The sequence below is a fragment of the Apteryx rowi genome, unplaced genomic scaffold, assembly GCF_003343035.1.
Source record: "Apteryx rowi isolate R43461 unplaced genomic scaffold, aptRow1 scaffold_225, whole genome shotgun sequence".
Classification (NCBI taxonomy): domain Eukaryota; kingdom Metazoa; phylum Chordata; class Aves; order Apterygiformes; family Apterygidae; genus Apteryx; species Apteryx rowi.
This window is the reverse complement of record NW_020448586.1, coordinates 1,360,244-1,388,023: the sequence shown is the minus strand read 5'-3', so window position 1 is coordinate 1,388,023 and position 27,780 is coordinate 1,360,244. Positions and strand designations below refer to the sequence as shown.

Here is a 27,780-nt window from a genome sequence, read left to right as displayed (position 1 = left end):
TGTTCTTTCCCCACCAGTTTCCATGAAACTTATTACAATCCTGACRGATGCCTGGGACATCTGCACCCACCAATCTCGCCTTCGTCGGCCTCCCATGTCATGAAGCAGCGATTAGTCTCTGTGTCCCACACGCAGATCTGGCCTGTGTTGGTCCCACTATAAAGAAGAGGGTCGGCACCGTAACACAGCGAGGTCAGTTCCACCAGTCCTAACGCATCAGGGACAGGGGCCTGAACCTGCCAAAGCCACATAAAACAAAAGGGTCAAAGAGAAAGCTGTGTTTTACCTATAGGAAAAAAGAATCATCCTCCCACCCAATTAATTTAGTTAATGCATCAAATGCAATCAAAAGCCAGTCACGGTCAGTCAGCATCGTCTTACTAAGGGAAACCAACTCTCACAAAGCCTTGTGGTGGCAGAGCTTCCATCTCGCTCACCAAGAGGGTKGGGAAAAAAAGTCAGAGATGCTGAACATAAATTTTAAAAGAAGGTAAAACTGAGATTTACCTTGAGGTTGATGTCAGCCCCCCGCTGCTCCAACAGCCAAAACGTCACTGCTCCCCTCCCCACACAGGCCAGTTCTCCATGAGAAAGAGGATTAAAAGCCACGTCATGGACTGGCTCTGAGATGTGAGTCGATGACATGAGTTCATAAGTGTAGGTATCCCACAGGGCAATAGTTTGATCACTGTAGTCACCTAGGTAGAACAAGAAAGACAGCAAGAAGAAATTCTGCAGCCATAGTGTTTCTTCAGGATGGCCCCAAGCACATACATTGCACACATATGCATCAAGTTTGTCACTGCGTTATCCAGTTGTTCAGAGACGATTGCTATGAGCACTGTCACAAGCAGAGGCACATATAACATGTTTCCCTGTGTTTCCAGCATAGGCTTTGCTCACTCCCCCTCTCTTCCTTTTCCTTCGAAGCTAAGCGTTCAAAGGGCTCTCTGAAGACATGAGAACAGGCAGAGAGAGCCTGTAACACTGATGTGCACAAGAGCAAATCCCCAGGGGAATCGTGCTCTCACTCGGTTCTGCACAAGGACACATTGCTAAACGGACTTGCAGTTACAGCTCCGAGGAACAGACCGTGGGAGTGAAACAGAACAAGAGAAAAACGACCGGCTTCCTCCCGAGCACACGGCAAATCAGTATAGCTGAACTGTAACCTAACGTTTTTGGAATGTATGCAAGGGAAACCACTTGACAGCCTTTTATCTAGCCACTGTTCTAAAAGGCCCCAGCAGAAGCTGGCACTGAACTGAACGCTAAAGTACTCTTTGAGGACAAAACTCAGGAAACAATTCAGGATGATCTTGCTGTATGTTCTGGGAACCTTCCCAAGGTGCTCCTGTCTTCTGTGGATCTGCCCTACCCAGCTAGCTGCAGCAACCAAACGCTTCTGGGGAACGTTGCTGCTAAAATGCTTCTTTCTTTTTGATTTTGTCAGGGAAAGCACTGAAGCAAAAAGCCTCACAACTACCTCAGGAGCCAGGAAAGAATGAGGTTCAACTCCTGTGACAGGACTACTGCTCAAGACAGAAGCTGACATAAACCTTTGAAGCAGGTTTGAAACAGAGTGAATTCCCTCATATCAGAAGACAAGTGACTGAGAACACAGCTAGATGGAGTTAGTCTATACACTGAAAGTGCTTCAGCGACAGCAAAAGCTGCACGACATGATGGATCCTTATTTGAGTTGAGGACAGGTAAGTAGCCCAATGCTTTATGCTGAAGGTTGCAGCAAATCTAGTCCTGCTGCAGGGCCTCTAGCCAGCATTTGAACTGGCTGATGGCTGGAGTGGCAGCAATCACAGCAGGCAGAACAGATTTTCTGCTGTTTCTACATCCTTAGTAGCTACTACACACCTCAATATACATCCCACGCAATCCCTCCAGTGATATTATGCTCTCAGTGCTAGCAACACTTTTAAAGTAAAGAAGAGATGTAGCTGTTGCTGAAGTCAATGCWGAGATGGGAATTGATCTTAATGGAAGCCACAGTATCTGGGTGGCAGCAGATGGCATGGACCTTGATGACAGCAAGCATCCCCAGCTCTCAGACAGGTCTGGAGGAGAATGCCATCGTGCTGCTGAGGAGGGGGGTGTTTCTGGGGAACAGGTGCCTCACTGGCCTTTCCCAGGCTYCACAATCTCAGTGGATACTTTCAGCTTTTCTATTCTCTGCAGCCCAGAGTAGAGCTGGAGAAAGACGGCTTCTTTCCCACTGTGCTATGTCGAAAGCACAAAGCTGCAGAACCCTCTTCTCTTTCTCTAGAGCAAAGCTTGCTTTTTTTCAAGGGCAGACTCACCAGCCCAGAGAGAATGTGTCACCTGCTCCACAGGTCCTCTCTCATGCAAAATAAGAACTTACTAATTGCATATTTGTCCTTTAAATGTCCCCTGCCTAAATAAAACAGACAGCTTGAGAGTCCATCTTGTGCTGGCATCGCTGCTTGGCAGGCGGCTCACAGTTTGAAGCCTGGCTACTTCTGTGCAATTCCAGCTAAGCATCAATAAGAAGTCCAGAAGAAGGCTTTTCCCTTTGGATACTATACATAGTAACTGCAAACTATTTACACAGGCTTAACAAGCGCTAGCGAGCCAGGAGAGGAGCRCTATTACTCCGAAACAAGCTTACTGGGGCAATGAGAAAGAAGTGAATGTGAGCTGGTGTGACCCCAGCCTTCACACTTGCAGCTGAGATGCACGGGGCACATGTTTCCCCCTCGCAGTGCTGCCAGAGCACCCTGGAAGCACACTCACTTGAAAAGAACACATCTGCACGTGCTCACTCACAGAAGGACTTGAGATGACTTGCAGTTTAATATGCTGCATTACCCATTCCCCAGTTTATTAGGCTTCCTGGCAATTTCACTGTGAAAATAATGCCCAGTGCCAAGGCTACCAAGCAACAGTTGCTGGACAAACTTCATACCCACACGACCTTGGCACACATCTTGCAGGTATTACACACTTACAGCATGTTCCTTCCACAAACAGGCTATTCTAGGGCATACTTACACACTTATACCTTGCAGCTACTGATATACTGACCTAACGTAATGAGGAATCTGTCATCCCGAGAGTATGCCATGGCTTGCACTTGCGTCTCATGATGGAAGAGACGTCTTGTGCAAACCCCATCCTGGATGCTCCAGATGCAGATCTGACAATGTGTGTCTCCATTCCTCYGTCCCGAAGCAGAGGCAAGAACCTAGCAGAACAATATGTTGTCACTGAGACCTTAGCAAGTAATTAGAGGATGGTTCATTAGCTGGTTAATCTTCATAACTGTTAGTCCCAAATTAAAGTCAGACAGTTACCAAAGGAAAAATTCTACAAGAACCACCATCACTTAATGCGGGGAGGGAATGGTGGAATCGCCCAGAGGAAGGGAGCAAGCTTCACTGCCACACTGAGCAAACACAACAAATAACTAGGCTCAGAAGATGTTTATTTTATTCCAATAATCCCACACAYCCATGCAGCAGGCAGAAGGAACAACAGATGAATGGGACTTCCGTCAGTAAYGTTCCTTCAGCCCAAAGTAATACATATAAAACACAGCCCCAGGGAAGCGGAAGTCACTCTTACCTGGGCATCGTGGCTGACGGCTAGTGTAGAGACCTCCTCAGCATGGCCAAGCCAGTGATTCTGTGATCCTGAGTGTAGGTCTTCAACCACAATGATGCAACCACAGGTGTAGGCGAAGAAGCCTATTAGATAGCGTAACATGAGGAGATGGGGGTTTCTCCGTGTAAAGGCTTCACATACAGCACCCACTACAACTTACATCACAATCCAGTCAAATTCTTTTTTTTTCAGGGATACATAAAAGCTGACTCTTCTACACAGCCAATGCAGCATGCTTCCTATCAGGTTGAGAGGGGAGTTAGGACAAATCTCTCTTCCCCTAACTTGAGCAAAGCAAAGCTGTTGGGCATCACTCCAGCTCTGAAAAAAAGAGGTGAGATGGCCTTTGTAACAGCCTTCCCCCCTGCTCTAGCCACTCAGCAACTGAAGCCCGAGACTGCTCTGCCAACAGCATTCTCAAATATGCCTGTATCAACTAATGGTTGCCRATAGCAAATAAAAAGGATTACTGGCTTCTCTCGACACAAAGAATCACTGTATTAAAGCAAAGACCTTAACCTAACAGCTAGAAGATTGTAAGTTGGCTCAGTGTATGTGTACAGACAGCTAGGGCTCACACCCCTCCCACCTCTCCAAAGCCTTCCTGTGTACCTGTGTCTGGGTTCCACACCATATTTCCTCTGCCGTTCCCATTGTAGCCGATCACTGCTTTTAGCTTCAAGACCTCAGAGCCAGCTGGAGGAGATGAGAAACTCTGCAAGAAAAACAGACACTGGCTTAAAATAAGCTCTAGAAGGATGCCCCATTCAGGTASATACAAGACCCACACAGGAAAAAGGACGCATGCAAGCACAAACACACATATCCGTACACACAAATTCATGCCAATGCTCACACAATTCAATACAAGTTCAACGAATCAACGCATGAATACCAAAGTGCACACTTATACATACAAAAGAGAAACCACACCAGCAAAACCAGGCACAGATGCATTCAGAGGGGGCACAAAACAGGCTGGCAGCAACCGCCCAACGTATGAGCAGCTGCTAATCCTGCTGGGAAAGAGTTCAACGGGTTTTGCTGACTTAGTGATGTAGATGTTTGAATAGGAAGATAGTGGGGGAAAAATGCTATGAGGTGGGGGGTTAGAGGAGAAAATTGAGGGTGCACACCAAATGTAGCTTTTCTGCCACAGCAGTGAACAGCAGAGCTTAGAAAAAGGTTAAGTTTCTGTTTTGTTATTGCGCTGTTTGTTAACAGAGCAAGAGCTGTGCCTTGACTATCTCCACTACACTAGATGGATTGCCTTCCCCAGCCTGCTCTGCCAACGCATCTGCTCGCAAATATGCGTGCATGATGAATCACTTCATTGCTCACTCGTCTTTCACTTTCTATAGCACATGCCATTTCCATTTCTTTTGAATAAAAATTTATGCAGATTTGCTGAACAGAAAAAGAATTGAGCACAACTCACTTTTTACTAGTCTGGAAAGAGCAGCATGCAGAAGAGAAAGCGGGACTAATGTTAAGGGTTTCTAATTGAACACTAGTCCCAAGGGTATATGTCACAAATTGCTTTCAACTGAAGTACAAAATGGAAAAAATTTTAAAAAGCCATCTACCCCAGCCCCCAAACGCCTGTTCTTCACCTGCTGAGGTGACCAGGAGTGCCACAATTCTCACCTGGGGGAGCACTGATGCCTTAAAGCGAGGAGTAAAATGCCGGTAGGAATCTGGGCGGATGGAGCACTGGGATTTGGGACCTTTGGTCTCCTTTCTAGATGCTGCCACACAAAGAAGAAAATACCTGTGTAACACTGCTCATCGGAATGGTTTGCGAGAAGCAGCTAGGTTGTGCCTTGCTGTGCTCTTAGACACTGGGGCGAGGTACATGTGTGCGTACACACAAATACATGGGAGAGGTGAAAATCCAATGGCAGAGTTGCATATGCTCCTACATGATTACATGGCTGGCCACAGGAAAGGCACCAACTTTTCAGCAGCAAAGAACAAATATCCATCTAATTGCCTCATCCTATTCAAAGCAGCCACATCACACTGCAAACAGCCTGAAGGCTGCACTCTGGGCATTGCTGCGAAAGCATAAGCCACACAGTTAGAAAGATGTCTTTAATACAACCAGCAGCCATATTTTTATGCTGAAGCTTTCCAACAAATCCTGCCTGAGGCTGTGAGTGCTGGCAGCTGCATGCTTCTGGCAGCGAGCCACAAATTGCTGCAGCTTTGAGGTTGTGCATCTATTAATAGAGACATTGGGAGCTTTAATTTCAGCTGGGTTTAATAGAATGTGCCACTTCAAAGATGACAGTGGTTACAAGCTGAAGAGGGGCTTCTGGCACGCCTAGAAGTAGCAKCAGGGAAAGAGCCAGAAAAACAAGCAGTCTTAGGGACCGGCATAAGTTTCTCTTAACACTGATTTCCTTTGACAAATTACACCCAGGACAAGGGAAGATCCCCTAGGAACACACGCTGCCCTTCGTCTCACAGCTTAGAGCATGTGTCTGGCCCAGCAAGCCACCAGYGTGTTAAGTGCTGCTTTGGGTCTATCCGTACCCATATTTATACTGATCTTTCCTCATTTTTCAGGGACAGAGCTGTGCTGCCATGCAGGCCTGTGCCCACTGTGCCCCTAAGGAGCCAAGCTCTTTAGAAGATGAGAATGCCCCTTGATTTACCATCTCCTGAGTGACTGGGAGACCTTGAGCTCTCCTGTCTCACTTTGGGCCTCACAACAAAAGGCTCCTCACTCCTGACTGACTCCACCACAAGGACCGAGGGGTCTTTGYCTCCATTTGCCACTGTTTTGCTGCTGCCCAGGAGATTTGCTTCCTCCTCTTCATCCGACTCGGAGAAAATACCTGAAGAGAAAAATTGGTGGGAAAAGAGAGCTGCCTGTGTCCTTCAGGACTGCTTTATGTGTGACCAAACCTTTGATTTTTGGCAATGTCATTTTCCTGCTCTACATAACAGTCCATCTGCTAGGGTGGAGCGCAAAGCAGACATTTCCTACTAGGTATGTCCGACAAAGTATTTACCATAACCCTCAGAAAAGCTGTGCCAGCAGCTTACTATACCAAGTAGAGAAGAGGATAAAGTGATGCTGAACCCCCTCCCGCCTCTGGCTGGCTTTGACCAATTTAGGAGAGGGAAATGCAAAGTGGTACTTCTCAGCCTACAAGAAGGGGATGGGGGACAGAGACTGTTGCTGCTGCTCATGAACTGGCTGCTGCTGGTGACCGGAAGTTTTCCTTAAATCAACTCTCCCTTTCCTGCAAGCAATTCCTCTTACCATGACATCCCACTTGGTGGACAGAACTGACGCCCAGACATGGTGGCGAGGACAACAATGGAAGAGGAGCTGTCTGCCGAGGTATCTCAGTGGCATCCTTGAGCTTCTCAGAGCTCCTTTCTGTGAAAAGAAAATGCTCTGTGCATCTCCCTCCATCCCTGAAATCTTCTTGAGGTGACTGATGGTGCGCCTTCAAACTCATTTCTCCAGCTTCCTCCTATACAGGAGAAGCCACTTCTCAGTGCATTATTTTCTGTCCTTCAAGAAAGAGAGGGACAAACAGAGACAGACAGACAGAGAGGGCAGGGGAAAAAAAGAAACAGAAGAGATGGAGGCAGGAGATAGGAGGCAGGGAAAGGCACAAAGTAAGAACTGAAAAACCAAGCAGGAAAACCCAGAGCTGCTTTGCTCAGAAGATCCCCTCTTTGGCAGATTCTCACTGAGAGGTGCTAGTCAACTGGAGACAGTCCCTTAGGCTAATCAGCTAATTAGCCCCCACTATCTGACTCCCCAAAGGAAGGAACCAAAAATCCACCCCCCCAACCACTACCCTGTACCATGAAGAGCAGCTGTGGAAAAGCTGCTAACATGCTGACCAGTGCAACTCATGGGAGGAAGCAAACTCACCTGCTCTGGGAGGCAGATCGGCCTTGGAAGAATGCGCACTGGAAAGGCAACAAGACCAGAGTTATACTGCCGGGGGATGGYGCGCAGGAGGTAAAGAGAAGCAGGGGAAAGCATTACCCAGCATGGGGCACTTACACAGCTGGGGGTGACCCCTCTGCAGACAGAGCTAGGAAATCCCAGATGAAGATGGCATCTCCAACGCTGACAACATGCTCTTGGTCTGGGGTGAAGGCCACGTGTCGCACTGGCTCTGAGTGGCCAATGTATACCTGAGAGAGAGGATGTCTTGAACTTCCCAGACTCCATCACCACCTCTGTCCCATTAGGATTGTGGTTACAAGACTCCCTGCCCTGGATATCCAGTGAAGGAAGCTTCTGTCTACACTACTTCAGCAGAGGATCTTCTCAGAGATCAGCACCACACCGCCAGTGTTCAGAGCTATGTTTGATCTTAAACATACTGATCCAGAGAAACAAGCAGAAGTTGGAAAACCCCAAAGCCTTATCCTAGCTCTCAGTTCTTCTGAAACCCTAGGCAAACCATTTTCTTCTCTGCTTGGCTCTGTCCCCAAAACAGAGGTTGCAGCTGCCTCTGGTCCTTGGCAGAGGTTCTCACTAGGTGCAGTGATTTGGCAATCCCAGTGTGTGCTCAGTGCATGTAATTACTAGAATGTTCCAGGTGGGAATAGGGCTGCATTTCTCAGCTGCTGGGCATATTGGAGACATATTGGGATTGAGGGCACTGGGCCAAATCATGCAAAAGCACATTTGCTGCTTTCTCTTCCAGGGATTCAGACATGCATTAACTGACAGATGTAGGCAACATCGACCCTCCTCCCTCCCTTTGTGTGCAGTACCTGAAAGTTGATATCAAAGCRCATCTGGTAGTCCCATACTTTGATAACCTTGTCACCAGCGGTGAGCAGATACCTGGCATCCTTGCTTAGTGACAAGGAAGAACAGGACAGCTTGTGCACAGGAGGCACCTAAGGATAAGACACAGCACCATCAACATTAACTGAGCTAGCTCACTATCAGAAAGCTAATCACTGCCTGAGCACCAAGAAAAGACAGATTCATTGAATGGAGGAGAATGAAGGGGAATTCTTTTGGCCTCTAGCGAAAAAGTAGTTTAAAATAACACGATCCAGAGATGCCCAACACTCCCGACACAGGTCTGTAGTTTCTTCTAGTCCTTCTGCATCACAAGGCGTATGAAGATTGCAGATGAACCGAACACATTGTGACCTGGACAGATTCATTATGGGAGAGTCAGATCATCTCCAATGCTCTGGTGGGCTCATTTGGGTATTTCACTAGCCCACCTGTGAGATAGGGTAACTAGTCCCATATGCACACCTAGTCCATTGCAGTGTAATAAAACAGGTTTGCTTTAATTGTCTTTAGCAATTTATTGTGCCCTTATGCTTCAGCAAAATGACAAGAGTGTGACAGCATGGAAAATAAGGACACATTCAGGCTCACCTGGAGCATGACCACATTAGGATAGCTATCTGCTTGTCAGTCATGTTTTTGTTCAGAGTCTGTGAACTCCAGGATGATCTCTTCTCCCATTCATCCCCCCACACTGACATGAAGTGTCAAAGCAAGAYGGGGCAAGACCTCAGTGCATGAATTTCATAGTGCCCTACCTCTCGCACCAGTCGTCCACTTTTTGCATCAAGCACAAGGATTTTATTGGAGGAAGTRGATACCAGGAGCTGGCCTTGAGGCACAGGAGCAAAGCAGATCCTCGCTGCAGAGTCCAGGGCCGTGCTGTCCAAATCGAAGATGCTGATGTCCACCTTTAGCAGCTGTGAAACAAGGAGCTACTGAACAAATGTCCTAGAGCAAATACTGTGGAAGCCTCAAAAACAGCTACTGGGCAGCCTCAAGGATTTCTCCCTTGGCTCCCCCAACACAAGCCATGGAGTCCCCAAGCCCTTTCCTTTCCCACACTCCAGCCAGCCATCTAATGAGAGGCTGCAGGGTACAGGCCAAGTATGTTCCCATTACCCAGCAGAGCAGCTCAAAAAGAGGGTACAGAACTGACTGTCTACGCAGCTCTTCTCCTAATTATCTTTCTAGAGGGGCATGAAGTTGGAGAAGAAACCTTGAATTTACTGTTTCCACCTCACAGAATGGAAAATAAACCTCATTATAAGCACCCCAAACCAGCATCTGCTGTGCAGTAAAGGGCCTTCTCCAACACTGATGGTGCACAAGGCTCTTGATCTATCCCATTTAATATAGCCTATAGGAGTTTTCTCTCCCATCCTGCAGCACCCTGCAGCATGTTCCCCCCTCCCCATCCTCCCACAGGAACATGAAGAAACATGGTGGGTACCTCATCAAGAGAGCAGGCCTCCATCACGGTCACAATGAACTTAGAGGGACCCACAAAGGCCAGGAGACGGCTGTCCTCACTAAGCACCAAAGCATCAGGACCGCTCCCAGCATCCCGGACCACCACATTACCTGGGGGCCACAGGAACAGAAAGAGAGGGAACAGAGGAAGAGAGAACACGCCACAGCCAGCTCACTCTGTGATGCTGCTGCTGACATGGTAGCTGCAGTTTTTCCTGCCTCTGAATCAGCCTTGGATTAATGTTTTGGCCTGAGGAAGAAGCAACCTCTGCTGTGGAAGATGCCAGAAATTTCATCTGCAGCATTCAAAGTTTGCAGTGAACCACCTCAAAGACAAAGTCTAGATACACGGCTTGTAGGCTGTCTGAGCATGTGGGATGTTCAAGGAAGGCACAAAAAAGTAACGGGAATAAAATGGATGTTACTGTTTATTTTTTAACACTACAGGAAGCTGCGACAAGTAGCTATGGATGCGAGTTCGCAGCTACAGCATGGGTGGATGAACCCCACACAGAGTGAAGTCACTGCAGAACCCCACTACACTGATGTCATTCTAGTGGGCGGATAGATCCAAAGGTCATAGAATCACAGAAATCAAAGCAATCGCTCTGTATCTATCCCACTACCACTGTTACGACACTGGGAACACAGCTAGTGATTAACACTGAGGTTGGAGCAGAATCAAAATATCCAGTTCCAGTCACAGCACTGACACCAAAGTTAGATGATTTTGGACAAGTTCTCTGATCTCTCTGAGCCCATATTCCTTTTCCACATACTTTCCGTACTTATTGGGGCAGGCTCTTTGTCTTCATATAATGCATTGCGTAACAGCTCCCTTTCTCTCTCTAAACTTCCGTGTGCTGCCACAGCTAATTTCAAAGAGCGTACATTAAACATGACATTAATATTTCAAAATTACCTTGCCCCCTGTGCTGCTCACCCCTGCCTGCAGCACTCCACCTTCTCAGTTTATCAGCACAACTCTGTGTGGCTGTGCTACAGGCAGGATTAGGGAAGCGATCCAGCTTAAACAAATCAAACTGCACATACACAAAACTCAAAGAGTTGGGGCTTGGGCATGAATAAGTACGAACACTCTATGCTTGTATTGCTTCTAAACAATATATGGTTGAATCCGGATCCGAAAAGGCAGGTCTATGCAATTCCAGCCCATTCACAAAATTGAAACACCAAGCAATTTGAAAGCTTTTGAATCAGGAGTGGTATGGAAGGGTTAACAGTCACTAAGATTTGCTACTATACACTATATAAACACAAATGACACAGCTCAAAAGATCCTTCAGAACATCTCTCTCCCTGAGTAGGTTGTGTCTGGTTTGACTTTGGGGTAGGATGTCTGTGCTATTTAAAAAAGAAAAAAAGGCAACCCACAACAACCCCAAAGCCTTACCCAGGACTCTCAGGACATGGCTTTTCTGTACCACAGAGTTGTAAAGAGCCAGAGTTCCCTGTGAACAGGAACTGAACATGAAATTGCCATCTGGAGAGAAGGTCAGCCCAGTGACAGCAGCACGGTGCTGCCTAAAAAAAGGGAGAAAACAAGAAAGGTGGGGTAGAGGAGGAAAAAAAAAAAGAGAGAGAGAGAGAGAAAAAAGTGCAACATAGTTAAGCACATAGGCAATGAACTTAACTGGAGGCAGGAAGAGAACCCCACTGTGTTTTCCCCTGCAGCAGCCCAGGACAATCAATACTCCAGCTTTTTGGAAAACTAAGCAGCAAGTACAGCAGCCTTGCTGTCCCTGGATGGGATGTGCTCACTCCCTCTTTGGAGCATCCTCCATTTCTCATGCCAAGGCTCACAAGTGCTTCCTCTTCAGCTACTCCAGGACAACTGTCTCTTTCCCCAGCCCCTTCCCTACCCCTAGGCATTTCTCAGCTGGTAAGTCCTCAAACAGAAAGCTCTTATAGGTTTCTGAGGTTACATTCTTATCACCCAAAGCCTTGGCACACCAGGCTTTCCCTRCTTGAAACTGGGAAAATGAGACTTAACTGGGACATGAGGATTGTCAAGCTTAAGAAAACTACCTTTCCAGCACAGGCCCACCTCCAAGACGATCACTGTGGCTGCTGCCAGGACACCCAGCCATTACCCTCATGCATGGGTGCAACTGCCACTGCAAACACTTACTTGTGTTCCACTAGGAGATCGGAGGCAGCCAAGCTGAAGGTTCGCACCATCCCGCTGTCAAAGCCACAGGCAAGGAGCTGCTGGGTAGGGTGAAAGGCCACAGCACATGGCATTTCGTCTGCAGCTGTGAAGTCATACAGCTGCGGGGAAGAGACATACCCACAGGCACGAAGCTGGAAAAATCAGTACCTGGCAGGCATATGTAACACAGCAAAACAAGCTCAGACCTCCACTGTGAGCCTGTTCCCACAATGCAAATCTAATCCTGCGTGGCTGCCCCTAAAGCCCAGGGAAATCCAGGGTCTTCAGGGAGATTTGGATAAATCCTTTGGGTATTATGTCCTGTGTTAACCAGCTACATTCAAGAGATGGAGGAAAAGAAAATTGATTTTTACTATTTTGTTTAATTATGCCTTCAGAAGTTACGGCCAAATTACACATAAAGCTAAACGCCTCAGAACTCCACACTTCAGAAGGATTTCTTACCCGTGTTAAACCCCATGCTTCAGGGAGGACGTTTAAGGGCTCTTAAACGATGAAACTTTGATAGCTCAACTGAACAAAGATGAGGCAAACTATTAATAAATCTATGATACCTAACAACTCTCTCCTCACCTACCTGCTGCATGGTCACAAGGTCCCAGACTCGGATGGTGTTATCCTGAGAGACTGTTGCCATCTGCTTCCGAATTCCCTCCACAGAAAATGCCAAAATTGAGTCCGTGTGAGAGCGCATGAGGGTGCTATAGTCTCGGGACTGTATATCCAGGTAGCCCAGATTCCCAGTGGTGGTTGTGCACAAAACTTTGAGGCTGTCTGGACTGATGCAGACAGAACTCACTGGAGCCTCGTGCTCTGGGGAAAGACATACCAGTCAGCACACAGCCCAGGAAAAAGAAAGAGAAGCATCTGCATCAAAGCTATGGAACCAGATTCACAGTGAGGAAAGTACTGCCCACAGGAATGAACATCCTACATGACCTCAAGATTAAATGCTTGCAGGTTTCTGTTTAGTGACAGTTAACCTGTGCTCTTTCTAGAAGTTCCTGGGCTCTGCTGTTAGGCTCTTTGTTTCAGAGAGGGAAGAACTGCTTGATTTCTCTAATTTTTCACTGGATAGAGGAGCCCTGAGTACAAGAGCATAGAAATCAAGCTGGACTGCCTGTTCTTACCCAGGAGTTCCCATCCTTCTCCTCAAACTCACAAGAATGAACATGAATTAATTGTCCTTGAAGTGACAACTTCCAAGATAGTCATCCTAAGACTAGACTATAGCAGGCAGGCATAAAAATGCACTCATAAATGAGAATAGCTTCAGAAGACACTGCAGTGGAGTCTTTGCTTCATAGGAACAGGCTGATACAGATATGGAACTCAGAAGCACAAGATCTACTCACCTGCCTCTAGGATGACAGCAGAGAAGTCCAGTGGCCACAGCCGCAGATAACCATCTTCTGAACCCGTGGCACAGAAGGTTGAGGAGACGCTAATACTGTTTATAGCAATCCCAGGGCCTGAAAACCCAGAAAACAAAGCTACCTAGGTCACTGGTAGAAACAAGAAAACTCAAACTGGAATTACACACCTCTCAAAGGGGCATGTTCTAGATTAATTAGTTCAATTTGCCAAAGCAAAACATGCACTAAGTTTTAAAATACCAGAGCAGTCACACTTGAAAGTGAATTCTTCCTGCTGTTAAAATCAATGGAAGAGCTGAAAGTTGTATAACTTAGTATACAGCATCAAAGAATTCCCAAACACTTCATACAGGCTGAATAATGAAAAAATCCCCAAGATCTATCTTTTCATTGATCTGCTTAGCTCTTTTCACATCTCTACATAAGATTCCTGTCAGCAAATTAAGACCTTGTTTCATGTTTCTAAAAGCAGTGTTTCTCTGAAAGAGCAATCAGCATTTAAAATGCCAATATTCTGTCTTAAAATGATACTTTGCAGTACTAAGATTATTGCAGTACTTAAGAGGAAAATAGTTAGCTAGCAATGATCTAATCAAGCCAAAATACTCTTTAGCAGTAGCTAAATAGCTGGTTTATTTTCCAGAAATTTGTTTAAATTCATTTCTGATCCTGGTCATTCTTGAGGTGATCCCGTGCTAGCCCACTTCTTCCTGCCAGGAGATGCTCCTCACACCCCTACCTGCACTGCAGGCTTGCTTTGCTTGCTGCTGAGAGGGCTGCGAGGGCAGGAGCCGCCGGGCGCTCCTGATGCAGACGTTCTTGTAGTCCATTTCCAGTATGTGACCGCTCTTGCTGCAGACAAAGCTGGAAAGGACAAAGACCCCTACTCCGATGTCTGAAGGATAAGGGGAACTGTACAGCCATCATTTTGTAAAACCCCAGGGTTTACAGTGTGTTTCAGCATGCTTTGGTCAAGAGGCGCAGAATAACTTGATAAACAAGCAATTCCGATTCACAGTACCATAAAAGGTTAACCGGGGGTCCAAGGGTGACTTCCCACGAGCTAGCCTAGGAATCTACAACCAAGGGCACAAGTTAGAGATTCCTATTTTTCTTCTGTCCCTTTGAAACACTAATCCAAGAAAGAGCTAAAAGTTCAGTGTGGACTTCAAAAACAAAATTATCTCTGCCATACGACATAGCCTGTGGAGGAAGGCAGAGGTCATCTGAGCTGACAGTTCTGCCTTTTTGGAACAATGTGTGATAGCAACAATAGCCTTGGTTTGATGATTAAAATAACACAAAAAAGTGTGCATTTGTCTATATCCAAGAGGATGCGATATACCATACTCCTCCCACTGCCAACAGAAAATTAATCACAAGCTTCAGGCAGGGGGAGAGAATCACTAAATACCTGACTGTCAAAACATCAGTAGGACAAGAAAGAGGAAAGAAGCAYTTCTTGTGCTATTCTGTAAAGTATCTGGATTTCTTTGGGGAAGTGAAGCATGCTGAGGGAGGGCAGAGGCTTTCCCAGCTCCATAAGGCACTTGTATTCTGCAGAGAAAATCCAAACAAAATACTGCGCCCCCAGAAAGGAGGGGAAAGAAGGATGTCAAGGCCATGGCTGCATGTGGCCTCCTCCACTCATCAACAGAAAGCTGTAGAGCTCCATCCTGGCAGGCTGCCCCGAAAGGAAAAGGTGAAGGTAGACCCCAGCAACCCCTTACAGTGTGCGGTCCTCCGGCTCCCGCTCCGCCGAGTGCCCCTCCTCGAAGGCCAGATCGGTGAACTCCAGGGAATGGTACTCGCCCAGATTCACAGGACACGAGCGCAGTGCTCCGCTCCGCACTCGCCACAGCCTCACGTTGTCCCTGCCACATGACACCATCCTGTCACACAAGAGACTGCGTGAGGAACTGGGAAGGATTTGTTCAGCCCCTGGCAAAAGGCCAGCGCTCTAGGGGCAGCAGACTGAGGTATGCTGAGAGTGCGAACAGAAAACAGGAACGCTAACAGCAGTGCCCTGTGCCTGCAAGCCGGAACTGCAGCAGTGCCATGAGCCTCCCCACAGCAGTGCCAGATCCTGCGCTGCTAGTTTAGGTTTTCTTCACACACTACCTGGTATCATCAAAAAAAGCAATCTTCAAAGTCTGGATGTCCACATCTGTGTGTGCTTTGGCCAGCACAACTACCTCTCCGCCACGGGTCACCTGAGCGGTGTTCCACACCATGACCATCTGAAGAAAGAAGACAGTGATGGTAGAGCTGTTGAAATGTGGAAACCTTGCCAGCCAGAGTTTTTCACCAGAGCAGGTGAACATTTGCACATATGGGAGACTGTGCTTTGGGGTTGTGCACACAGTACTGATTACAGAACTAAATGAGGGTAAAAAATCTCTCACGTGGAAGGTTCAGGACAGTCCAAACAGTTTGGCAAACCTTTTCTGCAATATACTTGTCTGTCATCAATAATTATAGGTTCTAAATCCCAGAGCTGCCTGGCAACAAGGCTCACATTTGGAAAGAAAATGCTGTAGCTGCACACAGAAGAGTGAAAACTGTGCCTGCTCAGTTATAAGAGCTATACTAGGGCTAAGATGTTCTGCAAAAGCTGGAGGTAGAATGTGTCCAGCCATACTCCTCTCCTTTGCTGCATCGGTTCTTGAAGCACTTTGCTCAGTTCCAGTCTTGCTTGCTTGTGACACCCGTCCCAAGGGGCAACAAAAGTCAGTCCATGCAGGAAAGCAGTGGTGATGGATCCTCTGATGCAGGGATGTGCACAGAGCCTCACTCCACCTCATGGGGTGGTCTCGGCAGGCTTTTGACTAGGGGGACTGACAAGGACTTGGAGAGGTCACCCTCAAAGGAAACAGGAAGAACGCTGAAGAAATGCAAGTGATTCAGTACTCTTCCTTTGAGGACAGTGTTAAAAACGGGCTCAGCTCAGCCTCAGCAGGTCTGGGCTGACAGGTGTCACCCTAGGAGAAATGCTCCTGAACATTCCCACAGCACCTCCCACTGTCACATCCTGTTTCCTAGCCCAAGCGCTGCTTTCAACTGGTTGATTCCTCCCCCCCCTCCCCCGAGTTTCAGTTCTTCAAACCCCTACCCTGAACATAAAACAGCTGCTTTGTGCTGCAAAAAAGCTGGAGCAATTCTGTGACTGCTTGCTTTTTCCTGCAGGTAGTACGCAGTCAGCAATAGCACAGCTAACATACTATTAGTTCTCCGTAACAGATTACTAAATGAAAACAGCTATATTGATAAACTAAAACCTCGAGTCCCACAAAACAATTTTATTTTTGACTACTACACGCAGGATCTGCGTCATCCCCTAGCTACATCAGTGGGTGGTAGTTCGAGTGCCCCAGCATCCCTTTCAACACATAATGCCTGCAATGCTCAGAACTGAAAGATTTAACTTCCCATCTGCCTGGCCTGCCCTATATGCTATACAAAAGGGTTTTGGGCTCCAGTCCCAAATCTCCCATTTCAATTCCCATTCTTCCACTAAGTGCTTTCAAGCCTTCCAGCTTGAAATGCCACACAAACATGTGTCACCCTCAACCAGGTGGGCCAGAACTGCTGCAGAGATGCCAGGGAACGATGTATGTTAGTCTACAGTGATCCCCACAGGATACATGGAGAATCACACAACTGCCTTGGTAGTCCCAGCTAGACTATTAGCTGGGACCATAAACCAGAAGACAAAAATAGGCCCAAAGCTCAACCTGAGCAGGTCTCCACACAAGTTACTTTAGAAATCATTTATTTGCTTCCAACTGGGGAATGTGCATTCAAACACACACAGATATCAGACGGAAGGAAAATATTTTCTAACCAACTAAAGAGAATGAGATCTCTCTTTATCTACAGTGAGAAGTCTTTCCTAAGAATGTTTCAAAGTCACTGTGTCTTGGAAAGTCCGTACCAGTGGTTTGTCTGMAGAATAACTGTGTAATCTAAGAGAACAGGTATCTTGTGACACTTGTTCTGCATGGTAAGAAAAATTCCAGAAAGTCAGAAGTTTTAGCTCTCACCGTTTTGCCATGCCCATCCTTTCCAATGCCACAAAGAACTGCTCCACTGTAGGAAAAGCTGCAACAAGACACACAGTGAAATGCAGCACCTCGTAGCCCAAGTGCATCTCATTGGGGAATAAAATGAGACAAGCTGAGGATATGGGGAGACAGTAAGTCCTGAGGGATAAGTTAGGGAGTAAGCTGGCAGCATACCAGCTGTTCTGGGATAACTGCCAGCAGGTCTCGGTGATAAACACAATGCAGCTAAAGGAGAGCTATAAATCAGCCCTGTTTTATCATGCACTCATAGCACAGGGAAGCTGCCATACTGCAACACTTAGCCCACCTGAATGCATCCCTGCACTCATCTCCTCCTCCCTCACACATCGCTCCAGGGCTGAAACCTACCTCAGGGACGTGAGTGACCGGACATGGGTTTTAAACACTGATAGGCAGTTCCCCTTCGGGAATTCCCAGAGGCGCACCACGCTCAAGGGCCCAGTCTGTGCGGAAGCCAGCAAGGTGCTGTTTCCATTGAATGCCAGTGCTGACACCTGTGGGAAATATGAGGTTAGAGGTGTCTGACATTTGGGAAAACTGGGACAGGTGGTTAAGTCCTGCTGCCGCTGAGCCAAGGCTCTTCCTGACACCCACTCTGGATGGGAGAGGCTGGGTTGGACTTGTTACAGCCTCCCCAGGGTCAGAATTGATGCTTTACCATAGCACKTTGGACAGGAGCAGCAGAGAGGTATCCACTTCTCAGGTATCAGCAAGCACAGCACTGTGGTATGCCTTTGTAAGGACAGTTGTATTTACCTTATCTGTATGTCCAACGAAGAACCTCTGTTCTCCAGTCTGAATCTGCATGGTCACTATAACAGCGTGGCAGGGGTAGACCACCGCAGAGTTGTTCTGAGTCCACAGTGCCTGCAGGACAAACGCGAGAATGAGAGGGAGGATAAGATCCCACAGAGGTGACCCAGTTCCTAGACTGGATCTGCAGAGCTTTCTTAGACACACGGGAGACTTGGAGATCTGCTGCAAATGTGCAGGTGAGAGGACTGCTCTCTCATATAACTGTGCTTCTAACTAGCAATGGGAAATGAAGAGTCCAGCTGATATCTGAGTTAGTTCAGTGGATTTACCATCCAAATCACATCTAGTACATGCACTGTAGATACATGGAAAATAATGTTATTGCCAGAGCCTTGAACTGGATGAACCAAAAAGACCCTCTTTATTCTAACTCTAAAACAGACCATAGGTTGGGATCCCAGAAGGCAAAGTCCCACATGGAAAAAATCCAAACCACAGCCCTTTTCTAGACTCCAGCAAAGCAGGTTCTAGAGGCACAAGACGTGTTAAAATGTAGAAGACATGAGATCTAAAAGGGCCCCTGATTCACCACTGGAATAGTGGAAGACCTATACCCAAACATAAGCTCATGCCCATCTGTTATGGGGCCCATATCCCAGCAAACAGTAAAGGAAGTTTGGCACTTAACTGCCTTTTATGCCTCTGAAAAAGCAATATCCTAGTCATGTGATTACAGATAAGCTCCCCAAACTGTTTTAGTTACTGACCCATTTGGTGCTGCAGCCTCCAAAGCCAATAATCATCCTCAGCTTCAGGATTGGATCTGGTAAGAGCCTCTGAAAAAAAGACAGCATTGTCGTACTTACTGCAGGACTAAGGCCAGCTCACTACTGCTCACTGCTGCTCTGCCACATTCCTCTGGACTACGGGGTCACTCTGCCCCCATTTCTAGTTCCTCTGGGAAGCACAGACACTGCTTTGAATTCTCTCCCATTAAGGGGATAGTTTTAAAATATTTGACCTGTCAGAAGTCAAACTTGGAAGAAAACTGGAGCTGGGATCTTCTGACATCCTATTTTAAGAAGTTCTGCTGCTTAGGCTAAGGGAGTTACAAACAGATCTCCCTAATGCCCTGAAAATTCCTAGAGAGCAGGCTGATGCTGTGGGAAGATCTGTTATCTTACCCTGCAGTGAGAGGCTCTCCTGCTAGACAGCACATCTGGTCCAGTGACCTTCGTGTATACACTCTGGAAAAATCAGTAAACACACATTATTGGTTTTATGTCAGCACATTCATCTGTGAACAAGACATATGGTCCCTCTTTCAAGAAATACAAGATACTAGTGGAAAGAAGAACTGACAGTCAGAAAAAATCATTCCAGCAACAGGACTGGACTGACATTAACAGAAATTCCAGCCYGAAGCTTTTGTTCCCTCTGCTGTTTCTGCTGGGCTCAAAAGCGTCACAAGCATCAGCCATAAATGTCCCAAAGCTACCTTACCCAAGCAAGCCTTCGGCTGTTTGGATGCCAGCCTTATGCTCCCTACACCCCAAATCAGTCCCAGCAACTAGGACTGACACCCCCCCACGTCTCAGCATCCTCAGAGGGTTACGAGGGCATGCACACATGCAGGTGTGATAAGGGTGCCAAATGGGGGCTAGTGTATTCACTCAGTCCCACGAGACACAGCAAAAGACGTGGGAAATATCTGCGGCCGGGAAACAACTGGCCCCACTGCACCAGTGCCACATGCTGACTGAGGATCTGGCTTGGGAAGGAGTCCCACATGCAGGAGCCAAAATAGCTTGTGCCCTAAGCCCGGAGCTCAGGGCAAGGCCCACTCTCCTCTTGACAAAAACATGCCGCGACTAAAATCACAAGAAGACCAACGAGGGGGAAACATTAACAAGAATCACTACCAAACAGACAGAATGCAGAGCTGTGCCAAGCACAAAGCGTAAGACCAGGCTGCTGTGATTGCTCAGTGTTTCACCTACCTCCTCCAAGCTAGTGTTGACAGCACGGATAATACGTTCACTCGTCTTGTGAGCATACACGTGAACACCACCATCAGTGACTGCTGGTGACTGCCCAGCAGAGTCGCCAGCACCTTGTAGTCTCCCTTTCTTGTTTACCTCCTGCTCCCCAGCATGCATGACTTCCAAAGGCCCTGGGGCTGTTAGGTGAACCTCAGGAATGCTTTTTGTAATTAGAGGACACCGAYGTGGCATCTGAGAAAGAACAAAGCCTCAGACACAGATCTGACTTCCCTCCCATCTTCTTACACCCACTGCAAAGGGAGAGACAGGGAGAAACCAGCATCATTCCTGAGTGACTCTTAATAAAAACTTCAAACATTCATGAAAGTGAGAAATGCGGGGATACAAATGAGAGTAATGTGGAGGGAGAGCATTCCTGTCACCTAACTGTAGGTAGCTAACTTGGCCGGGTATGTTAACCAGCCAGTCTCCCTGTGTTCCCAGTATTGTTTGTGAACAGTTCCACTCCTCCGGACAACAAACCAGAACCCTAGGGAAGATCCAGCTCTTAACAGCCTCTCCACTGAGCAGAGAGGAGGCAGCCACTGGCCAGCTAACTTGGCTTATCCTGATTCAGAACAGCAAATGGTTGCATTCATTGCTTTCTCCCCCTCCACAGCATAAGCAGCACAGATTTCCCCAGTCCCTCTCTCCAAAAGCCTATCACTCTCCTACACCTTTACTACCTTTCTGGTAAGAAAGGGTCCAAACCCCAGTACCTGTGTCACTAGCAACAGGGAAGGAGAATTCAGTGGTTAGGGGCAGCTGCCTGCAGTCCCACTAATCTGGATTTTGTGCCCTGCTATGCTAGAGACACCCTAAGGGCACTTGATCAAGCTCCCTAGTCTCTAGTCCTTATTTCATATCAATAATTTAAGGAAAAACTATTTGCTGCCTCAGCTGAGATGGGGAAGATAGAGGACTAGAGATTACAAAGTACTTGGCATTTATCCGGTCTTTTTTCTGTGCTATGCCAGACTGAGCCACAAAGTCATTAACTGTGGGGCTGTGGTCAACAGACCATGCCCAGACAAGGCTGTGAATGACAAAAAGCAGCTTGTACATCCTAAATAAAGAAACTAAAGGGCAAGACAGGTGTGAAAAACTCCATGAGGCAGAAAGGAAGAAGCTGCACTCTCTCTCCGAGGCACACTTACAGCTTTGGGACTGGTTATCTGCTGGATGAGAGACAATCGGTCACGGACTGCTTTGGTGAGTGTCACTGGTTGGGGCAGCTGGTGCACTGGGTCTTCCAAAACTTGGCCACCTGGATCACAAGAGGAGAGGGTTGGACTCTGTAACCCTCTGACCTATTAACTACCTACTCCTGCATGGAGTAAATAACAGCCGCTTCATTCAACTTCTTATTCCCCCTTTAAAAAGGTCTAGGAACAAATAAGGAACATAAGGCTATCCGATAACAGAAAAACACAGACCCATTTCTACACTTGGCATGCCTGCTGTAAGCAATGCTCTCCAAGGGGGGGTTGTTTTTGTTTTTTTTTTTATCTGCAGGTCAAGAGCACCTGGAAAACCYCCAGAGCAGTCTGCATCAGGAAACAGGCAGCTGCTTTTGGAATCTAGAAAGGCGTGGGAGTGAACTGCAACGAAAAACCCATCCACGCCCCTGATTAGGCACTAGCTGAAACTACATGTTACAACAGTTCTGAAACAGAAAAAATACCCTGCAGATTTGCTGCCCTAGGTCGGGAAGGAGGTGGGAATGGACTCCAACCCCAGGAGACACACTAAGGGCTGCCTGCTCAGTAGCRATTTTATAAGAGGAATCCACAATGCAGCTTCCTTAAAAGACTCATCAAAATTCACTAGCCAAAAAAAGTCTTTGCTCTGATCACATTTTAAAACTTCCCAGCACTTCTAAGCAACAAATACAGGTACTTTAACCAGCTCCTGGTGAGAAGATCTATCTTCTGCAAAATGCAGGGCCTCTCTCAAATGTTTCTAAACCTCTGGGAGATGCTCTTCCAGAGCTGTATGTTAAATGGGTAAGGGCTCTGGACAACCCACAGGAGTTGGACTATACCTCAGACAGAGCCCAGGAAGCAGGTGGCACACTGCTCAGGCATACACCAAGGGCCTGGCCCAGCCTCGGCTCGCTGACCCCAGCCTTCCTACCTGCTGCAGCACTGGAACAGCTCTTTTGGATTGAGTCAAACGGCAGCTTGGACCCATCGGATGGAAACCTGAGCAAAATCAGAGGAAAGGCACCTTTTAATTAGGATTCTGCACAGGAACCCAGAAATCCTATTTGATAACTGTCTGGCCCAAAAGCCTCTTCACAGAAGCAGATTTAGCTGGCTGACTCCTATGAAATTGCCCCTTTCACTCCCTCCTCCCCCAGACACAAGGATACTAAAGCATCTCCTTCGCCTGATCTATGGCATTAGTTTTCAGGGGTTAGGTCTGCACTGCATGTTTTAAGCACTGCTACTATGCTGCTGACTGCGATGAGCTGCAATTTATGGCCAACACAGTTATCTGGCAAAAACCTCAGCACAGATGGGATCACAGCACTAAAGCTGTGCTTCTGTTGARGAAGGGACACTTATGTCTGCCTGCCTGACGAGGCATAAGGCTGATGACAGTTCAGCAGCCACTGTAAGCCTACCTTTTTTAAGGCACAGAGAACTAGCAAGAAGTTGAAGTGTTCTCTAGGAACAGCCACCAAGGAAAAAGGCTTGCATTTAGCTAAGCTAGCCACAGAAGCAGTCCCAGCAAAGAGGGCCCATCTCCAACAACCTTCTGTTGAGAGAGAGGACTGGGGTTAACTGTATCACCTTACAGGCCTGGGGTTCAGGAAGCGCTCTGCGACTGAAAACTCATAAGGCCTTTTGCCTGCCCCAAAATATCAGCAATCAACAATTAAGCACAGACTACAGATGTGGTCACAACATTTTAGCACTAGAGCTGAGGYGAACGGAACAGTTTAACTAGGGTCCCACTTTGTACAAAGCTGGCACTCCTTAGCTGCCTTTAACTCTGCTGCCTTCCTACACCACATGTTGACCTGCCCGAAAGAACAGAGAGATCTAAAAGTTCTAGCGATGTCAAAAGCAGCATTTAGCAAGTGTACCTGATATAGTCGTAGCGGTCATGCCATTTCTCTCCCTTTGGCACAGGGAATGCCATTTCTCGTGGCATGGGAGACATACCATGGCAGGCCAGGTTAGCTTGTCGGGCTTCGGAGAAAGTCACACCTGGTAGCACACAAGACAGAAAAACTATGTTCTCCAAGTCTCCTGGGGTTGGACTACAACTGAAGTACACTGACGCCTGTAACAAATGAATATACTTTTGCACAGGAATATTCYTGGAACTCTCAACTTCCAAAGAAGAAGCAAGAACTTAAATCTTTGGTATCATATTCCCCGTGCCAAAGATTGATTAGTTTGGTATTATTTTCTATAGTTTTACATGATCTGTGTTAGGACTCTGTTTTGATTTTCTTGTCTTCCTTCCTTGATGCATTTGCAACTTCATGAAAATGATGAGTCTTCAAGATTTTATCTTTATTTTATCTTTATTTATTTTAATCCCTCAAAGTTTGGGGGACTTCTTTCATGGTACATAGCATCTATAAATTCTTCCTCACTGATGCTTCCAAGTGGGCCAGTCAGTTTTGGCAGATTTCCAGAGATTAAAAAAAAAAAAAAAAAAAAAGGTCAGAAACAAAGGCTTTGATTGAAGTATCTCGGCTGCACTGAGCAGGTGGATTAAAAAAAAGTATGTTGGAAGATTTCTGGATTTCAGTGACAAAAAAACAAAACAAAACCAAGAAACCCCCAAAAAACAGGCTCTTCTGTCAGATAAAAGTACAAGCCTATGATTACACCTTTTTATTTTCCTGCAACAATCTAATGCTGATAAGATATTTAACTTTTCTCCAATCATTCGCTTTTCCAGCTGGAAAATAAGAAACAAAACTTTCCTCTCAGAGAGGTGGAGTGATTTTATTCACTAGCGTAGGTGGAACCTTTTAATACTGCACCTAGTTTTTAATATTGCACCTAGTTCTGCTTCCTATCATTACTACAGCAAAAATAGTCTAGCTTTTGATACAGACATATTCCCATGCTTATGGGCTAAGAACTCAAATTGTAAAGGCTAAAAGTCCAGCTGGAATCATGTCTGTAAAAGCAGTTTCAAGAACCTATAGGTTACATCCAGACTTGGTTTACATCACATGAGAAATTACATGCCACCCCAAGCTCTCAGCTCCTTACCTGGGTCAAACAGCAAGTCACTTGTGCAGAGATTTTTCACAAGTAGGTTGGAGCAGAGCTTGACGCTCTTCAGATGGCTGTAACGTCGGCTGAGATACATGGAGAGGATGTAGTGGAGATCAAGCATCAGACAGGTCCAGCGCACGTTGGCAGGGGCTGCTCCCACTAGATCTGGAGATCAAAATGGCTTGTTGCAAAACCAGCACCAAGTACTAAGGGAACATGTCAGAAGACACTACAAACCTTGGGCTGTGATCCTTGCAGAATAGGAGACATAAGGTTAATAGCAGGCACGTGGCCAATGGTGCCTCTTGACATGCACATCCAAGTCACCATTCTGCTTTGAGGCACGTTTCTACCAACACTAGCATACACAGGCTGATTTGTGACTRTATGCATATTTTCATGTATAAACCTGTGATCTTCAGCCCCTCGAACGGAGGCCTCAGAATGCACAATTTAACATCTGTCAGAAATACGCCCAACTCGGTGGTCCAGATGAACCGTCTCTTTACGACAATAAACACTACTACGCTCTAGTCACTAACTTGGTGGCAGCTGGCACTTCAGGCTTGCATGCTCACGCCAGAACACAAACGCAACAGAACGTGCCACGTTATGCCATGATGGAATCTCTTCCTGCAGTCAACCGGCAATCGACTGATACAGTACCCTGAACTACAGAACTGACTGCACTAGTCAGTTTTAGCCTGGCTGATGCAACTGCAGGAAATACTACTCACTTAATGCACTTCACCTTTTTCCCTTGGACCCTGAATCAATGAGGTCCCCAGGTTCTTTCTACAGCATGCAGAAAGGAAGAAACCCTAAAGCCCTTTAAAACTAAAGTAAAAGGTATTTAACACTCAAGATTTCCACCAGACTTGACTAGTCAATAATAAATTAGAAGAGAGTATCCAAGATTGGAAAAAGCACCTCATAGCTCATTATCGCAACGCATAGGTCTGAAAAGAACAGACAACCAGCCGTGCTGCCTCAAGCCAGACTCACACCTGGCCTGACATTACATCCCCCATTAGTTAGGGAGAACTTAAGAACAGGGGATGCATAAACAGTCCTTCCCAGTAGCCATAGCACCCAGTTTCCAGCAATCAGCTGTTAAGGGTCTTCTGGATCAAGAGAGCGCATCCACACCACATTGTTCAACAGCCATGCACTCATCCTCCTTGAATCCATCTACTCCCTTTTTGAACACAGTTTATTTTCTAATAATTTCTTTTGGCCATGATGTTCCAGCCCAATTTCTACTGTGGCATGAGCAATGCCACTATCCACATGCAGTACTCTTTACCTTGCTTGGAAGTCTTGGCTGTGCTCTCATAAACTGACCCTTTGGATGCTCCACAGATGAAGGGGAACTGAAGCCATGTGGCCGTGGATTTGAACTCCTTAAATAGGTTGGAGAAAGAGATGCGAACCACCTGGTTATCCTGAGGACAAAGATACACACGGTGTTTTAGTCACCCTGGTGGCTTACGCAAGAAAATGCTGCAGAGAGGAAAGCATCCTTTGGCTAGCACTGCTCCAAGCCTAGACAATCTCAATAGCAGTCTCTTGTCCCATCCAATGTAGTCCTGAGTAAAGAGACCCTAAGATGACAGAAGCCTGAGTCCAGAGATGACACAAGAATAGAAATCATCTCAGGCCCAGGGTAATCGCCACTGACCACAAAGACCAGCTTTCCCTGGAAGTACATTGAGAGTTGAAGATAAACTCCTGGAGCTCTCTGGATAATCAGGCAGGAAAGCTCAGGGAAGGATGTCACCTCCTCCTTTAACTCCACTTCAACAGCTACTACAGCGCATTGGGGAACTTCAGCATGAAAGACTCCTAGCAGACATCTGCCTTGTAACAAAACAGTCCTATGTCCTAAAGTCCAAGTTCTGCAGCTTCAAGCCTCTAAAAAACAGCCACTGCTGCCCTCAGCCCTTTAATCAGGTTACAGTGCCAATTATGCTAGCAACCAGACAACACCGCGTCACATACCTCTGTAGTAACATCCAGATGCACAACAAAGTATTTGTTTGGCATAGGCCTGAACAGCAGGTAGAGGTAACGCCCAACGAGGCCCAGCGACTGCGTGCTGGTCTTTGGAAGCTGAATGTAGTTACTAGCAGGAATGGAGCCTCGGATCCGATACACCGTTCCCTTCAGTGTCTTGTCCTTCAGAAACAAAAGCAGGCATCAGCACGGACATAATAACAGAGAAAAGAACTACAGAGGCGGGATTTCAGTTTGCCCCACTCAAGGCAAATAGCTGTTTCCTTATCAGAGCACTGGTTCACACAGATGTATGCCAAGATCAGCTAGTTAAGCACTGGGGAACCTTGGTGCTTTACATTAGGGATCTCATTTATTTTAGGAGCTCCAGGTGGTTTTTTTATAGGTATCTTAGTCCTTTCCATCATATTGCACGATGTTTCTGTGGTAAGTGCTGAGATTCTCAGCTAGAAAAGCAGCTGTAGGAAGCCATATGTTTTAGCTACTCCTGACATGGTACAGGAGTGGGAAATGGAAGCCAGCCCCACTTGGTCCACGGGGATGCTCTCAGGTGCTCCCTGGGGACAGTTTCAAAAGCTCTGCTGTAAGCAGCAAAAGGCAGGAGAAGAAGAGGTCATCTCTTCCCTTTTGGAGGCACAAAGCCAGAGGGTCCGAGGTTTCTTCTGCAAGTCTAGGGAGATGGGGACTCCCCTGTACGCAGCATCGCTGGGTGCCAGGCCCTCCCTCTCTTTAGGGCACGCAGCCAGGCCGGACCAGGTAAAAGGAGCAGAGCCGCACRTTACCATGAAGGTTGTCACATCCCCCTCTTTCGTTGACCGCTTCCATTCCTCCACTTTAAAGTGCTTGAAGACGTTCAGGTAGGGGTTCTGCCACACTGCCGAGACAGCAYGAGGGACCCTGCAGGCGCCTGGCTCTCACCGGCGTCCCCCGCCGTCCCCTCCCTCTGGCTCCATGGCGGAGCCCCTCACCCGGTTTCTCCCCCGGTAACCCCCGGTGTCACTCACCCCCCCAAGCCCCACGGCRGAGCCCCTCGCCCCATTTTCCCTCCCGGGACCTCCACAGTCCCTTCCAGCCCCGCGGTGCCCCGTCATCCTCCCAGCTCCACAGGGAGCCCCTCACTCCAGCTGTCTGCCCCGGTGACACCCCCCATCTCC

At 47.1% G+C, this 27,780-nt stretch overlaps 1 protein-coding gene across 1 annotated transcript in view; it reads right to left on the bottom strand.

Moving 5' to 3' along the window:
- WDR90 (WD repeat domain 90) overlaps nt 1-27,665 on the bottom strand; it is a gene marked incomplete at its 3' end in the record, with an annotated part of 35,844 nt that extends 8,179 nt beyond the window's left edge. The window contains exons 1-34 of the mRNA XM_026065234.1: nt 27,631-27,665; nt 27,409-27,523; nt 26,612-26,788; nt 25,917-26,055; nt 24,605-24,775; nt 23,455-23,578; nt 22,497-22,564; nt 21,518-21,627; nt 20,319-20,552; nt 19,503-19,565; nt 19,086-19,154; nt 18,319-18,429; nt 17,911-18,056; nt 17,521-17,578; nt 15,599-15,717; nt 15,208-15,369; nt 14,217-14,341; nt 13,457-13,573; nt 12,679-12,914; nt 12,060-12,199; nt 11,322-11,452; nt 9,888-10,018; nt 9,193-9,354; nt 8,398-8,526; nt 7,676-7,809; nt 7,541-7,578; nt 6,914-7,033; nt 6,300-6,482; nt 5,287-5,387; nt 4,252-4,354; nt 3,601-3,722; nt 3,061-3,220; nt 508-698; nt 71-236 (exon numbers count right to left, since the gene is read on the bottom strand). Of these exons, the coding sequence (XP_025921019.1) occupies nt 71-236; nt 508-698; nt 3,061-3,220; nt 3,601-3,722; nt 4,252-4,354; nt 5,287-5,387; nt 6,300-6,482; nt 6,914-7,033; nt 7,541-7,578; nt 7,676-7,809; nt 8,398-8,526; nt 9,193-9,354; nt 9,888-10,018; nt 11,322-11,452; nt 12,060-12,199; nt 12,679-12,914; nt 13,457-13,573; nt 14,217-14,341; nt 15,208-15,369; nt 15,599-15,717; nt 17,521-17,578; nt 17,911-18,056; nt 18,319-18,429; nt 19,086-19,154; nt 19,503-19,565; nt 20,319-20,552; nt 21,518-21,627; nt 22,497-22,564; nt 23,455-23,578; nt 24,605-24,775; nt 25,917-26,055; nt 26,612-26,788; nt 27,409-27,523; nt 27,631-27,665 (4,390 nt within the window). The remainder of the gene's footprint in view (nt 1-70; nt 237-507; nt 699-3,060; nt 3,221-3,600; nt 3,723-4,251; nt 4,355-5,286; nt 5,388-6,299; nt 6,483-6,913; nt 7,034-7,540; nt 7,579-7,675; nt 7,810-8,397; nt 8,527-9,192; nt 9,355-9,887; nt 10,019-11,321; nt 11,453-12,059; nt 12,200-12,678; nt 12,915-13,456; nt 13,574-14,216; nt 14,342-15,207; nt 15,370-15,598; nt 15,718-17,520; nt 17,579-17,910; nt 18,057-18,318; nt 18,430-19,085; nt 19,155-19,502; nt 19,566-20,318; nt 20,553-21,517; nt 21,628-22,496; nt 22,565-23,454; nt 23,579-24,604; nt 24,776-25,916; nt 26,056-26,611; nt 26,789-27,408; nt 27,524-27,630) is intronic.
- Between the last annotated feature and the right edge of the window lie 115 nt (nt 27,666-27,780).